This window comes from Zerene cesonia, chromosome 17 (assembly GCF_012273895.1).
Source record: "Zerene cesonia ecotype Mississippi chromosome 17, Zerene_cesonia_1.1, whole genome shotgun sequence".
NCBI classification, from domain to species: Eukaryota; Metazoa; Arthropoda; class Insecta; order Lepidoptera; family Pieridae; genus Zerene; species Zerene cesonia.
The window spans coordinates 5283442-5296971 of NC_052118.1; the positions used below are offsets into that span (position 1 = coordinate 5283442).

The 13530-nt window shown below is 35.2% G+C and overlaps 2 protein-coding genes across 2 annotated transcripts in view; one reads left to right on the top strand and one right to left on the bottom strand.

Moving 5' to 3' along the window:
- The window catches only part of LOC119833203, a 17535-nt gene extending 7798 nt beyond the window's left edge, over positions 1–9737 (top strand). The window contains exons 2-14 of the mRNA XM_038357115.1: positions 1976–2095; positions 3669–3807; positions 4328–4475; positions 4561–4665; positions 4762–4896; positions 5234–5435; positions 5742–5931; positions 6218–6469; positions 7060–7224; positions 7614–7780; positions 8096–8263; positions 8497–8688; positions 9474–9737. Coding sequence (XP_038213043.1) covers positions 2032–2095; positions 3669–3807; positions 4328–4475; positions 4561–4665; positions 4762–4896; positions 5234–5435; positions 5742–5931; positions 6218–6469; positions 7060–7224; positions 7614–7780; positions 8096–8263; positions 8497–8688; positions 9474–9565 — 2019 coding nt within the window. The 5' untranslated portion in view covers positions 1976–2031 and the 3' untranslated portion in view covers positions 9566–9737. The remainder of the gene's footprint in view (positions 1–1975; positions 2096–3668; positions 3808–4327; positions 4476–4560; positions 4666–4761; positions 4897–5233; positions 5436–5741; positions 5932–6217; positions 6470–7059; positions 7225–7613; positions 7781–8095; positions 8264–8496; positions 8689–9473) is intronic.
- A 684-nt stretch (positions 9738–10421) lies between these two features.
- The window catches only part of LOC119833417, a 7972-nt gene continuing 4863 nt past the window's right edge, over positions 10422–13530 (bottom strand). Inside the window, exon 9 of the mRNA XM_038357409.1 lies at positions 10422–13493. Within this exon, the coding sequence (XP_038213337.1) occupies positions 12084–13493 (1410 nt within the window). The 3' untranslated portion in view covers positions 10422–12083. The remainder of the gene's footprint in view (positions 13494–13530) is intronic.

Genomic DNA, 13530 nt, shown 5'->3' on the forward strand with positions numbered 1-13530 from the left:
ACATCACACTCCCAATCCCAACATAACATTGTCAGCTAGTAAATTGAAGATTCTTGAACTGCTATAGGGTTATCTTCATTTGAAAGTTAGTTTAATGATTAAAAACTCAGGTCCTTCTAAAATGTTTTTAGAATTCATTCTTTATACAAATAAACAAATCATAAATATAAAATGCAGGTATATGGAAAAAAAAAACAGTTCTAAGAAATAATTATGTTAAAAGCCCCGGCGAATGTTGCTGCTTTTTTAATTAAAAATTCTTGTAACTTCATTTATTTTGTGTGTACAATTCATTTACTAAAGCATTTTATATTTTATGAATTACTAAAACTATTAAGGTTCTCTTATATCTATAATATGAATGAAATAGATATAAATTAGCGAAATAAAATATGATTCAGACAGCTTGAATCACCCATAGGCGCCTAGCGTATGATGTCAAAAGTGCACATTTGATGATTTGTCACAAGCACTAACGTACGTGGGTTCATGGGCCGCCATAATCATAACTTATAATACAACCTGATCGCAAACAGCTAGATTTGTTGTAAGAAATAAAAATTACGCTACACTTCCCCTTTTCAATGTTGCACTGTTTTGATTTATAATATATTTAGGAGATAAGTTGTATAGTTGTCGCAGGTTGATTGTCAAAGCTGCGATATTACAATTATTTCTCTAGTGATAGTATAATCAAACGGTAGATTGTCAATCGGCTTTATTCCGAATATAACGGCCTGGTTTTAGTGACATTGTAATGTCCCGGGCATATCATAGTGATATTCTTAATTTTTAGTATCTATATAAGTACTTATAATTTCTAGAATTTAAGAATAGTCGTAGATTTAATAACAATTTGGTATTATTATTTTTCTTACAATTTTTAGTTACACTAGAGAGTTCAAAGAATTGTACATGTGTTGAAAGTGTTTCGTAATTGTATACATTACGTACTGAGCGTTCGATTTTTTGTCAAACGATTGACGATTCTATAAATAAGTCTCAAACCTGACGAAAGAATCAGAGGCGTCGATTTGTCTCTGCTTGGAATCGACAAAATGTACCTTATGGTGCCTACATTGTACCAATTTAGACCAAATAAAAACTTCTACGTACAGAAAAAATTGTTCTAAGCAATGTAACAATAAATTTATTTTAATAAGTAATTATCGGAAAAATCTTGAAAATAGAAAAAATATTGCGTTTATTGATTGTTTTATTTGTATGGGGGCGATATAACACGATTAAGACATTGTAAATGCTGGCATCGTTTTGTTGAGGAAATATCGCATACATGTAAACGTTTTAATTTTATTAAAACAAGTCTATGCCCAAAAGCTTGCAGTTTTCTAATGAAATGTAAAAGAGTTTTTGAAATCTTCTATCATAAAAGTGTAACATTACTTTAACATAAATATTTAGCAAAACCAGCGTACCTACATGTGCATGTAGTATCGTGCTGTGTTATTAGAGAATGGTGGAATTTATAGCTCATGGATATAGTTTGTGAACATTAAAGCAACCAGAATGCGGTTAATAGTCGTGAATTATATCTTTCAATTCCCAAGATTTTATTAGAGATGTTTATAATTTCTATACGTCTAAACTAAATTTATCTTTAAATACGTATAGCTAAATTTTAAGGTAAAAGTTGATAAGTTTTTTCCAAAATGTCGTAACAATTGAATTTAGTTAATTGTTTAGTTAATTTGTTTAGTTGATTATAGTTAATTGTGTCACAATGGCTAGGGATGAGATCACAGTAATAGAGGATCACGTCATTTCGCGTAACTATTTTAAAATTAATGTTCATTGTAAACGTCTATTATAAACTGGTGTCATATGTGGGCGTACAACTACACGACCGTGGCCCCGTTTATAAACCTAAAACAAAAAAAAAAAAAATGCATTAAATTCGATTGAAGTGATAGCTTATTAATTGTGTATGTAATACTTTGTTATTTTTTGTTTCCAGGTGCAAGATGTTAAAGAAATATTCCTTTTAATTCAATAAGAAGAGAAAACGCGAAGATGGGATCATTTGTGAATAAAAACTTGATAACTTTAAAATGTGTGCTCTTTTGCTTCTTAGCAGGTCAGTGATTTTTCTTATCGCTAACTGGATATATAATAACGGATTCTATATAAAATAAATGACATCGATATATTGAAGTAGCAGAGTCAAAACGTTCCTACATATAAATCGAGAGAGTATAACAAAAACTAGTTCTTTGGAGATGTTCGCCGATTTCATAGTGTCTACAGACTTGACTCTCGAGCAGTGTTGCAAGCTTCCTTCTAAGGAACGTCGGTCGCCAATGGTACCGAATGATTTAGGGACCATTCACCTCGATCTCCGGCCCCGTACAGTACAATCGGGAACGATCGTTTATACAAAATGCCCGTATATTGTGCGCAGATGTTTGCGTTAATATAAGTCGCTTATGTGAAACTGGTTTGGATCACACGATAAATTTGCCATACCTTTATAATGATATATAGGTTAAGTATTACATATAAGTATGCCATTCTAAACGGCAGATAAATATATTTATACCATGTTATTCAAGCATTATAGATAAAAAGATTGCATTGATTAAATAATAAATATAATTCTTTTTATGCTTTATTAAAAAGCATACTATTATTATGCATTTAAAAAGCTGTTATTTTGTTTATAGCTGTTGCCCGCGACTTCGTACGCGTCTAATTTAGTAATCTTCTAATTAACCCTTAATTAATGGGTTTCTCCGTGTATATAAAGAAAAGAAAAGATTCACAGCTCCTCCCCCGAGGCGTGATAATATGTAGCCTATGTGAGTTTTGCCCGGATAAACAGAAAAATTTAATTTTTACTTTTATAACATTGAAATGCTTTACACAGAAAAACTTCAAAAAAACATATTTTTGGCTTCGATATCGAGTGTAGGTCACGCCTCAAATATTAATTGCACAGTTTTAACTATCCTACGATTTTATTTATATGTAAAGATGAACAGAACTATGCGATTTCCATTTGCCCGCGGCTTCACTTAAACAGTTAACGAAAATTAACAGTTGTTATACATTTGGTAGATAGCGCTATATATTGGAATTTTTAAATTTTGGGGTAATTTATAATGGATCTCCCCATGGAAATTCGATATTTCACCATAATAAAGTAGTCTATGTTAATGTCTTGCGTCCTAAAAAACGTGAACGAAGTTGCGAAGTTCCGTCGCAACCTGCACCTGACGGACGTTTAATAAAAGTTGACTGTCGTTAAATACATCATATGACGGATCTCATTATTTCGACAGATTACAATATTCTTAAAATCTTACAGCAGCGTATTCATTTTAAATACACCATGTATGAACTTGAAAAATGGTCCTGCCAGTAGAAAATAGATGTGGCACAAATCGACATCGACATGTATGTATGTAAAAAAAAAATGAAAAAGTAACACGGTGGAAAAATATTTAAAACTAATTCTTAACTATATAGTACAACAGGCAACACATTTGCGAAGTCCTGGGTTTTGTTGGGCGCATATTACGACACAGTGATGGTTACTTACAATGACGTGTCTGATCTGTTGCCTCTACCATTAAAGAAATATACAAATTATAAATAGGAAATTGATTGTATCAAAAATTAAAATCAATTATATGAATATTGCTTTGCAGGCATAGGATGTATCTACCCTTTCCTCCCCCTACACATGCTGTCTGTAGGCCTGGACCGAGGGGAAGCTCGTCTGATATCCGCAGTCACGCCATGCATCGCGTTATTGGGTCCAGCACTCTTGGGTCCACTTATAGATAAGTTAGTATATTTTGGTTTAAATTTAATCAATTTCAAGGAATATGAAAGGTCAAGTTCTTACTTTGAAAGTGTATTATTTGCATATCAATTATCAAGGTCGGAGGGAGATACAATTTATAACTCTATAAAAGGTCGATTATGATCATTAATTTATTGCATAAAACTTTGCAAATTCCTAAAAAATAATTATTTTAACAAAAAACTATTAAAGCCCCTTCATATTGTCAGAACCAAATTTAAATTGGAGAACACGTAAAGCACCAGCATTCAAATGAAAAAGAACCATAAAAATTGGATTACCCAGTTAAACGGTCTGAGGTAACATACCACAAAATTGAATTGCGAAACTCCTTATTTTTGGAGTCGGATGAAAAAAATTAAGTGTAAAAGGCGGTTTAAAGTTTACCGTGTCTTGTAAATAAATGCCAATATTGCCACTATTCTATTTTCTACAATTGAGAAACACGATGGACAATAAGTATACTTGCCTATTATAAAAGTGGCTTTATATTTTCCACAGATTATCGGTCGGTCGAGGTTCCACTGGAGGAGGGACTGGTCCCAGCGGATCCGGAAAGCTTCTGAGGATTGTTACTGCTCTGTGCCTTATTCTTAGTGCCTTGTTCTATACCTTGTTACTTACTGTGCCCTATACCGAAAGACATGAAGTATGTACTAAATTTTGAGAGATTATACTGTTGCTAAGAATTTACTAGAGTATTTTGAAATAACAGTACTTGTGCATTGATTTAGGCAAGGAGACCGCGTGTTTTATTCATGTGCGACGCTGAAGGCGGCAAAGTGATGCAAGAAGTTTGTACCGAAGGCATGCGATGTAATAGATGGGAAGGAGAAAAGGTATGCTAAATAACACACGGGTAATTATGTCATTGATTGTACATTGAAGGTCGAATTTTAATGAATTGTTTATTAATTTTGTCTTTAATTATACAGTCGGGAGTGCTAGCAGTTGGTGCATGTGAATACGGGTGCGCGGATGAAAACATGACGTGGGTTATGCAACCATTTAAGAATACCCCAACGACCACCACACTTAGACCACTTTATAACAGTATTTTTAATGCCACGGTCAGTGAGGATTCACCCTATTTTGTTAATATTTATGTTATTGTCTATTTACTCTTTGTTTTATATTTAGCCCAAAATAAGGACACTGAAATCACAGGTCGCCATATCATTATCAATATTGTAAAGAATTTTTTCGAACCGAATTTATCAAATCTGTTCAAATGATAGAGATAATACAATAATATCGATTACAGTTCTAAACATATTTTTCTGTTCTTACTCAAAGAAACAATAAGTTTTATTAATTTTTTCTAAATAGTAATTTATTAATTTTTGTTCAAGTTAGAATCTATTTGAACATCCTATCAACCTAATTAAACCGCATGTAATATTTTAGACATCCACAAACGGTTCAGTAACGGAAGAACCGGAAGACGAAACCGATTTCGAAATAAACCCCCCACACCTGTGTTACAATGGACAATGTCTCGTGTACATGCAGCACGCCAAGAGGATGCGAGTTCCGCTCTCACTTCTAGCTCCCGAAATGCCTGATGATAACTCGACAGATGAAAGCAATTGGTGTACTTATAAGACAAGTGAGTATTTGAAGGCTGATTGTCGCTTAAGTCTTTCTTAATGTCATAGTGAAAAATATAATTAGGTAATAGTTGAATATTTTTTCTTCCAAAAACTCACGATGAGAAGTAATTGAAATGATAAATTAAAGAAAACATAAATGTAATAATTTTTATTCATAATCAGTATCACAGCTTGGACGCATTTTGTTATGTCATATAAATCTATGCTCGAATCTGGCACTTAGTTAACTAATATTGCAAAGTCTAAACTAATAGTCGAATTGGTGCAATTCAACTCAATACAAACCTTTTGACAAACTTCAGGCGGTCCATCGAAGTGTATCGTGCCGCCCGACCGGCTAGAGGAGATAAGCGAAGGCGGCGACTGCAAGCCGGCCGTGCGCTGCGAAGTGCTCGACCCGTACGACGAGCCGGACGGCGTGCTCGCGGACGCGGAGTGCCGGCTCGTTGTGGGCGACCCCGCTTATACGTTCTGGAGCTATTTTGTTATACGGTATATTTGAATTTTCCGTTCGATAATTTGTCGCAAATCAGGCTATAATGAATCAGATTTTGACTAAAATATTCCGTTTCGTATTAACAATTAAGGTTATTCTATATCAATAGTACATTTTTGATCAATTCAATATGAATTAATTAGATAATAAAATATAATAAAAACGTAAGCATCAAGAATTATATCAGGATAAAAACGCTTAAAATCAAATACCACCTTACAATTTTTTATTGAACAGTGTACTAACCTACCGTATATCATTTAATTCGAAATAATCCCGCAGCCTCTTCGCAGACATATGGCCAACCGCGGCTTTAGCTCTCCTAAGCGCTGCGTGTGTAATAGCGACCCGAGAGACGTCATTAGGCCGCGGCGACGTGGGGAGGCAATTAGCGTTCGGGACACTCGGCTTGGCGATATTCCCGCCCTTGGCTGGCCTGGCGGCGGATAACATGCCTGAAACACCTTTTCTAGTGCCGTTCTTGTTGCACGCCTTGTTTATGCTGATTGGAGCGCTTATACTGATTGTTGACAGGTTAGATAGAGCTCCTACTCGTGTATATCCTTTAATGTTCTTAGGATTTTAATTTTTCGAAATAAGTAGATAACAAAATAGTAAGGAACTAAGGATTTATTGACATGTAAATGGTGTTATTCTTGTAGTTCTTAGTTATGTTAATGTATGAGGGAATATAAATGATAAAAAATAGGACCAATTCAACATTCTAAATACACTACTAATTTTTGTGTCTGTTTGCGAGACTGGACAGTAACATAGGCTACTTATTATTATTGTAATTTTCTTTGACAACGCGACCGAAAAACCAAAAAGTCGAGGGCTCGAGAATCAATAAGTCGAGGGCTCGAGACCAGGAGAGTGTGCAAGAAATAAATTGATTTTTCAATGTATCCGCCGTGTATTCGCCGCTTAAAATGGTGAAGGAAAACATCATGAGGAAACGGACATGTCCAAGAATCAAAAGTTCTACGACATCAAACAGCACTTGACCAGCGTGGTTATGGCTTGAAACCTCATAGGTAGCCTGTTTCCCAGCAGCGGGACGTATGGACGCATGTATGAGGCTGATGATGATGAATAATGATGAATAAACTATATGTGTCCAGCCACATGCCGCTGTCGACGCCGGAGTGGTGGTGGCACACGGCGACGGGCGTGCTGGCGATGCCCATGAACGTGGTGCGGCGCTACGGCGCCGAGACCGCGGCTGTGTTCGCCGTCGTCGCGCTCTTGGGCACGCTGTGGAGCGGTATCGACGCTTATTTGCCGTGGTGAGTGTCCACATCTAGTTTAGAATTACTTTTTGGACTGGAAGTAATACTTATAAATATGGTAGATGGAGATATGTATTTCAGCATCCCTTTCACGTATAGTTTCTATCGTACTGCTTAGGAACGTAGGTGAAAGGGGTCATTGTAGTAACACTTGATAATTTTAAATGTAAATTATGAATAAGGCTTATATAAACATGCCGCCAGCTTACGGATAGCATCTGAGCCGAGTGAAGAATGGTTTAATCTCTTATAGAAATTGATCTCGATTTGCAAACGCAGGAAATGTTTTTAAGAAAAATTTAGCTTATAAATTAACTTATCTCGGATCTCCACTACAGGTGCACCGTAATGATTATATATAAATATATTTTTTTTCTTTATTCCAGGACTATGGTGAAAATGAACAGCACGAGCTTATTGGCTGGTTTGACGCTAACAGCGGGCGCTCTGCCAGCCGTACCCGCTTTGTGCTGGGCGGAGGCGCTTGTAGACTATATTGGCCACTCTAATGTGTTTATTGCTGCCTTTACCTTCTATTGTTTGAGATACACGGGTGAGTTATGTTCTTTAAAGGGACAGTAAACATCGACAAATAAGTTTTCTTGAGTATCGTATCTAAGATTGTATATGTTGTTTAATTATTGACCTGTTTGCTGATTTTTTATTCAAATCCCGGGCAAATTATGACGATTTCCTCGACGCTAACTATTTCCTGAAAAAATGCTTGGAATTTGTTTACTATTGATATTGATTTTGATATTGTATTTAAAGTATCGCGCGACGGCAGGTATTATAGTCATTGAAATACTTATTAAGTGCGTATATCTTGTCAGTTCCCTATTTAATGTACTTATTTTGTTGTTCCCAGCCCTGGCGTCCAGCACGGACTATAATGTTGTAGTGATCAGCGAGCTGTTTGAAGTTTTTACCTTGAGCTTGGTGTGGGTTACTGCGGTGTTGTATTTCCGACACCTCGTACCTAGGAAATACACGACCACCGGCCAGGCTTTGCCTGTTATTGCGCACTTCTGTTTAGGTACAATTTTAAAATGGATAATAGTTTATCATTTATTTCAGTTAATACTACACTTTACTATTAAAATCGATTACAACATATTTTCAATTATTATATTAAAAGCGGTTCAATTCTGTTTTTTTTTTTGTGATCCGTTAAATCGTGATACAATGACCTTACCAAAAAGCACAAGTACACACTTTCTACTCAAGTCTAAGACAATCCTTTTTTAGACAATCCTTTTTTACGCACAGGTCGGTGCATCGGAGCGATAATAAGCGGCATGGTGTCCCTGGAGCAGAGCGTAGACTCGAGCAGCCACGTGTACCGCGCGCTGGGCGTGCTGGCGCTGCTGGCCGCCGCGCTCTACCTCGCGCTCTACCACCTGCTGCTCGCGCCGCGCTGCGCCGCGCCCTCCGCGCCGCCGCCCACTCACCTGCTGCAAGGTGAGCGTGACTCCACCACACTATGCTCTGCGCTCTACCTCGCGCTCTACCACCTGCTGCTCGCACCGCGCTGCGCCGCGCCCGCCGCGCCGCCGCCCACGCACCTGCTGCAAGGTGAGCGTGACTCCACCACACTATGCTCTGCGCTCTACCTCGCGCTCTACCACCTGCTGCTCGCGCCGCGCCCGCCGCGCAGCCGCCCACGCACCTGCTGCAAGGTGAGCGTGACACCACCACCACTATGCACTGCGCTGCTGGGCACGGTCTACAAAACGCGTGTGCACCGTACTGCTGGCAGCGCTCGCCGGCCTGCTGGTAGGTATGTGTGTGCAAACGGCGACGGCAACTCCCTACACTATTGGCCAATCATTCATACATGCTGTATGCACAGCTCGTGCAGAAAGCGTGGGCATATTATATGCGACGTACAGCTCCACTGTACCTGTTTGAAAACGTTTCGATATAGATTAAGAAATAATGGTTTAACTTCAACTTTACTGCTATTCCCTTTTTGATTAGAATACTTTGACATTGTATTTTAAAAATTAATTTTCATGACTATCGCGTCTTAGCAAGGACTGTGGATGGACAACTAGATGGAAAAGGTATTACCCATTTCTAGGTAATAACATATCACCGATCACAATCCACTGCAAAATTTGGCTTTTGCACTCAGGAACACTCTCATAGATTTTGTCTTTTTTTCTGCATTTCACTGGAATATTTTTAAAAACAATAACATTACCTACTAAGAGCTATAGAAGTAAAGGAATTTATTTTCACAGGGTTGAATTCGAACGGAGCTTCAAATGGCACGTATTCTCCCATGAGAGTGTACCACGAGGAGCGATCACGGAAAGGCCACTTTCGCTATTAAGTCATTTACATAATAAAAATATTAATTTAATTGGATATATGTTTGATAAGTACACTGTTGTGATAGTGCAACTATTTCCTTGCATTTTCTGATACGATGAGTTTGACTTGCTAACTTTATTTTTTATGCATTTGTCTTTTTTTATTTTAATAAATTATACGATCAAAACGAAGCAGTTTTATTCTTTTAACCCCAAAAAAAAAACAATACTTTAAACTGTATATAATCGTTAATGAAAATAACATATGGGTTTCAAAACTAAATATCGATGTAAAAGTAATTTTAGTAAAAAAAATATATATATATATATTTAAAAAATAATCAATAGGTACCGGGGCGGGCTTATCTAGCAATCCATTAAAATAACTTGTGTGGATAGCAATATTTTACAAAATTGATCTAGTCCTATTCAAATCAAGGCAACAGTGGCCAATCTCCATTGAGAGTAGCGAACTGTGTAGAGTACAAGTGCATTCCATCAACAGATTTAGATATTTCTATATTTTTTGACCTGACACGGGAATTCTCTGTCCTGATGTTAACCACAAGATTAATGCAGTCATGTAAGTGAGATTAATCTACATAGAATTTACACTAGTATTATGAATGAAGGTCAAGTTCTTTAGCAAGTTTGGCGCTCGTTTGTGATATATGTCGATAATCACAGAAACAAATTTAAAAATACTTTCGCTAGTGTTAGAGTGCATTAGTGTTAGCCTCATTTATGATCATTAATTAACATGTTAGTGCCTTTTATCTATTTTCAAGTGATATTCATAACTTTGTAATCAAAGGTAAAAATCAATTTAAACAAGACTTATTGTTATCTTTATATTTTCTAGTACAAATTTTTTTCCATTATATATGATACCTCTTAAAATAAACTATACATACTAAATAAACAAAATGCGTACCAACAATCACAACAGAAATACATTTATTCGTATTTCTTAAATAATGACAAGATTAATAGTAACAGAAAATACACATATTATTTGTATGACGTACAACTTTTATTTTGGCCTATAAACACACGGGTAGTCAAATGAAAAAAAAAAATGTCATTTCTTGTACGGTTGGTGTATTGCATATACTTTATAGAGTACAACTAATCGTACAAAATATTGTTTGAATTTTGAATGCAATCCCTGTAAATAAATATCATATTATAATGTAACAAAATGTTATTGAAATATAATATATGCTCCGTCAAGGTCATGGGACTAATTGCACATGCTGCATTATTTATGTTTTCATTGTTTTAAGTTGAGGGACATAATATGCTAACCTTTTCTTTAGTGGGCAATGAAACAGAAAAATTTCCGATAAATGTATTTTTTTATCTGATACCTCAACATACAAAAGATAAAATAGTTATAACAAACCTCAGTTTGTTTTCTTGTTTTACCTACTATCACAAGCAATAGTATGAAACCAAATATTTATCCTAAAACTAGAATCTAATATCATACATAAGTAATTTTTATTTACAAATATAATCCTATAATTTACACAATTCTCATATGACAAAGTGGAGATTTTTTCGTCAAAAAAGTACAGTACTAATTTTAAAATAAAACTTTAAATACTATTAAACAGAATATATTATAATTGCTTTATTAAAATAGGACAAGTTAGTTATTATTCTCAAAGTAACTTCTTTATACAAACATGGTTTTTATAGTTATTATTAAATTGCTAGTTGATATAATTATTTTATTATATCAACACATTGTCTAATATTGAAATATGTCACGGGAATATTCTCTATGCAATATGCTATCGACAGATTCCTTTAATGCAGCCATTAATGACAGAATAAATATGTATTTATTTAAATTCTCAAACCAATTTCCCAAAGTCCAAATCAGTTAAAACGATTTGGTACTTGACTTATATGAAATTTTTAAAATTCGATTTTAAAGCTAGATTCAATTTCAAATAAAATTATGAAATAAGTTATTACATTGACAGGTGTAATAACAGCAAAAAATAAGGGTATATCTCTCACTAGCCAGAGATCGCTTTACTACCATGTGGAGTAAAGAGACAAGAAAATTACGCCATAGTACGAAATTAATATGAAACACACATTTGCTTCGCAAGAAAGAAATAGAGAACTCCCCCACTCTAAAATTAAATTGTAATACCTGTAACTTCATATTTCACTATTGGATATAATTTTTATTACTGTACATCAAATTTGGAATCTCTATTAAAATTTGGAGTCAAACAACCTATTGTTTATCTAAATCGTTTAACGTTTACGAAACTTGTTCAGATATAAAAAATAAATGTAAGAAATAATTTAGCTATATACTTTGTAAGAAAAAAAAAAACAAAAGACTATTTGCTTACAATAATGCAACTTCTTGTGTTTGATTTGCATTATACCTTATTACATAATAGTTTTAATTATAACTTATTATATACAATCTGTACTTTAATGTACTGGTTTGAAGTTGCAAAACCTGAGGTATATTTAACAGTTTTAAAGGTTGGTAATAAGGTTTGTGCATTATTGATCCTTAATTTCATCGGAAATTTCTAAAGAATTTATTTCATTTGCATCTGTATTTTCTTGTGAATCACCTTTTAGTAAGTCATCAATCATCTCATCGCTTATATCAATGTCTTGGCTTTTTCCTTCACTGTCCATATGATCTCCATTTTCTATTTGAGTTTTATCATCTTTACTGGAATTTAGTTCAGATTCTGAAATGAGATCCATTTTACAACTTTCATCATCATTTATTTTATTATTATCCTTGTTAATGGAATCTTGTTGCGTCGCACAGTTATCTTTTTCTTTAGGCTGGGCTGCCTCAGTAGTGTCTTTGCTAGACTTAAACTTATCCTCAATCATAGATTTAGGTGTCTCAATGTCTTCACCATTCATTTCATGTTCTTTATGCATAGAAGTGTCTTTTGAAGTAGATTTATCCTGATCTGCAGAACTCTCGATGTGTAGATTATTATCGTCAGGGTCAAAAGATTGATTTAAGCGTTCTTTTAATATTTTGTCCTCACTGTCGTTGTGTTCACTGCTGCCAGCACCTGTTAAATCGACTTCTTGAGTTTCATTTGCGCTTGAATCTAAGGAGTTTTCATCAATAAATATAGGATCATCCTCCATATCCGGAAGAATTTCAACATCGTCATCGTCTTCACTATTAGTCTGCATTGTTGTATTTTTCCTTGTGATGTACTGTTTTAATTCTTTGTTTATATTTTCCCTTATTTCCTTAAACCGTTGTGTTGACGTATTTAATAGATTTTCTAGGCTTCTGTGTAAAGTTCGCATTTCTGGCACAGTTCTAGTTCGTAAATACGAAGTAGTCGCCTCCTTTTTTAATTTATGCAGTCTTGATAAAGAATATTCTAGAGCATCGATAGCGTCTATTAAATTATATCTGTACCATTCAACAGGTACTTGTAAATCTGTTTCTCTTGTTGGAGTGTCTACTGAGCGTTTTGTGCTCTTTCTTTGTCGTTGGTAAATTCTAGTTGCTGATGGGTTACGGCTATTATTTTGCGATCTAGGCGTCGGAGTAGAAACAGTTTGACGATTCGTGACATGATTTATTTTAGCTGCGTAAGTAGTTCCTGCAGCTTTCGTTGTATGACTTTCAGTTACTGCTACTATTGTAGCTGAATAGCCACCAGGCATATTGGGATTGGCATTTATGGCAAAAATTCGTCCATCTGGCAAACGATACATTTTATTAGCTGACAATGTTTGAGGATCCACACGGAATTTGAGGCCACCTGTCACTGCATTTACTGTTACATCATTTTCAGTCATCTGTATGATATTATCAGATACATCTTTAGATGTACATGGTACTAGAGGCGGGGGACCTTTGGGCGCGACAGCTGGCACTGGCGTTATGCACTGAACGTCATCATCTGTGTTATCTTCAGTGACCTATTATAATAAATCAAAGTTGTGAGTAAATAGAAAA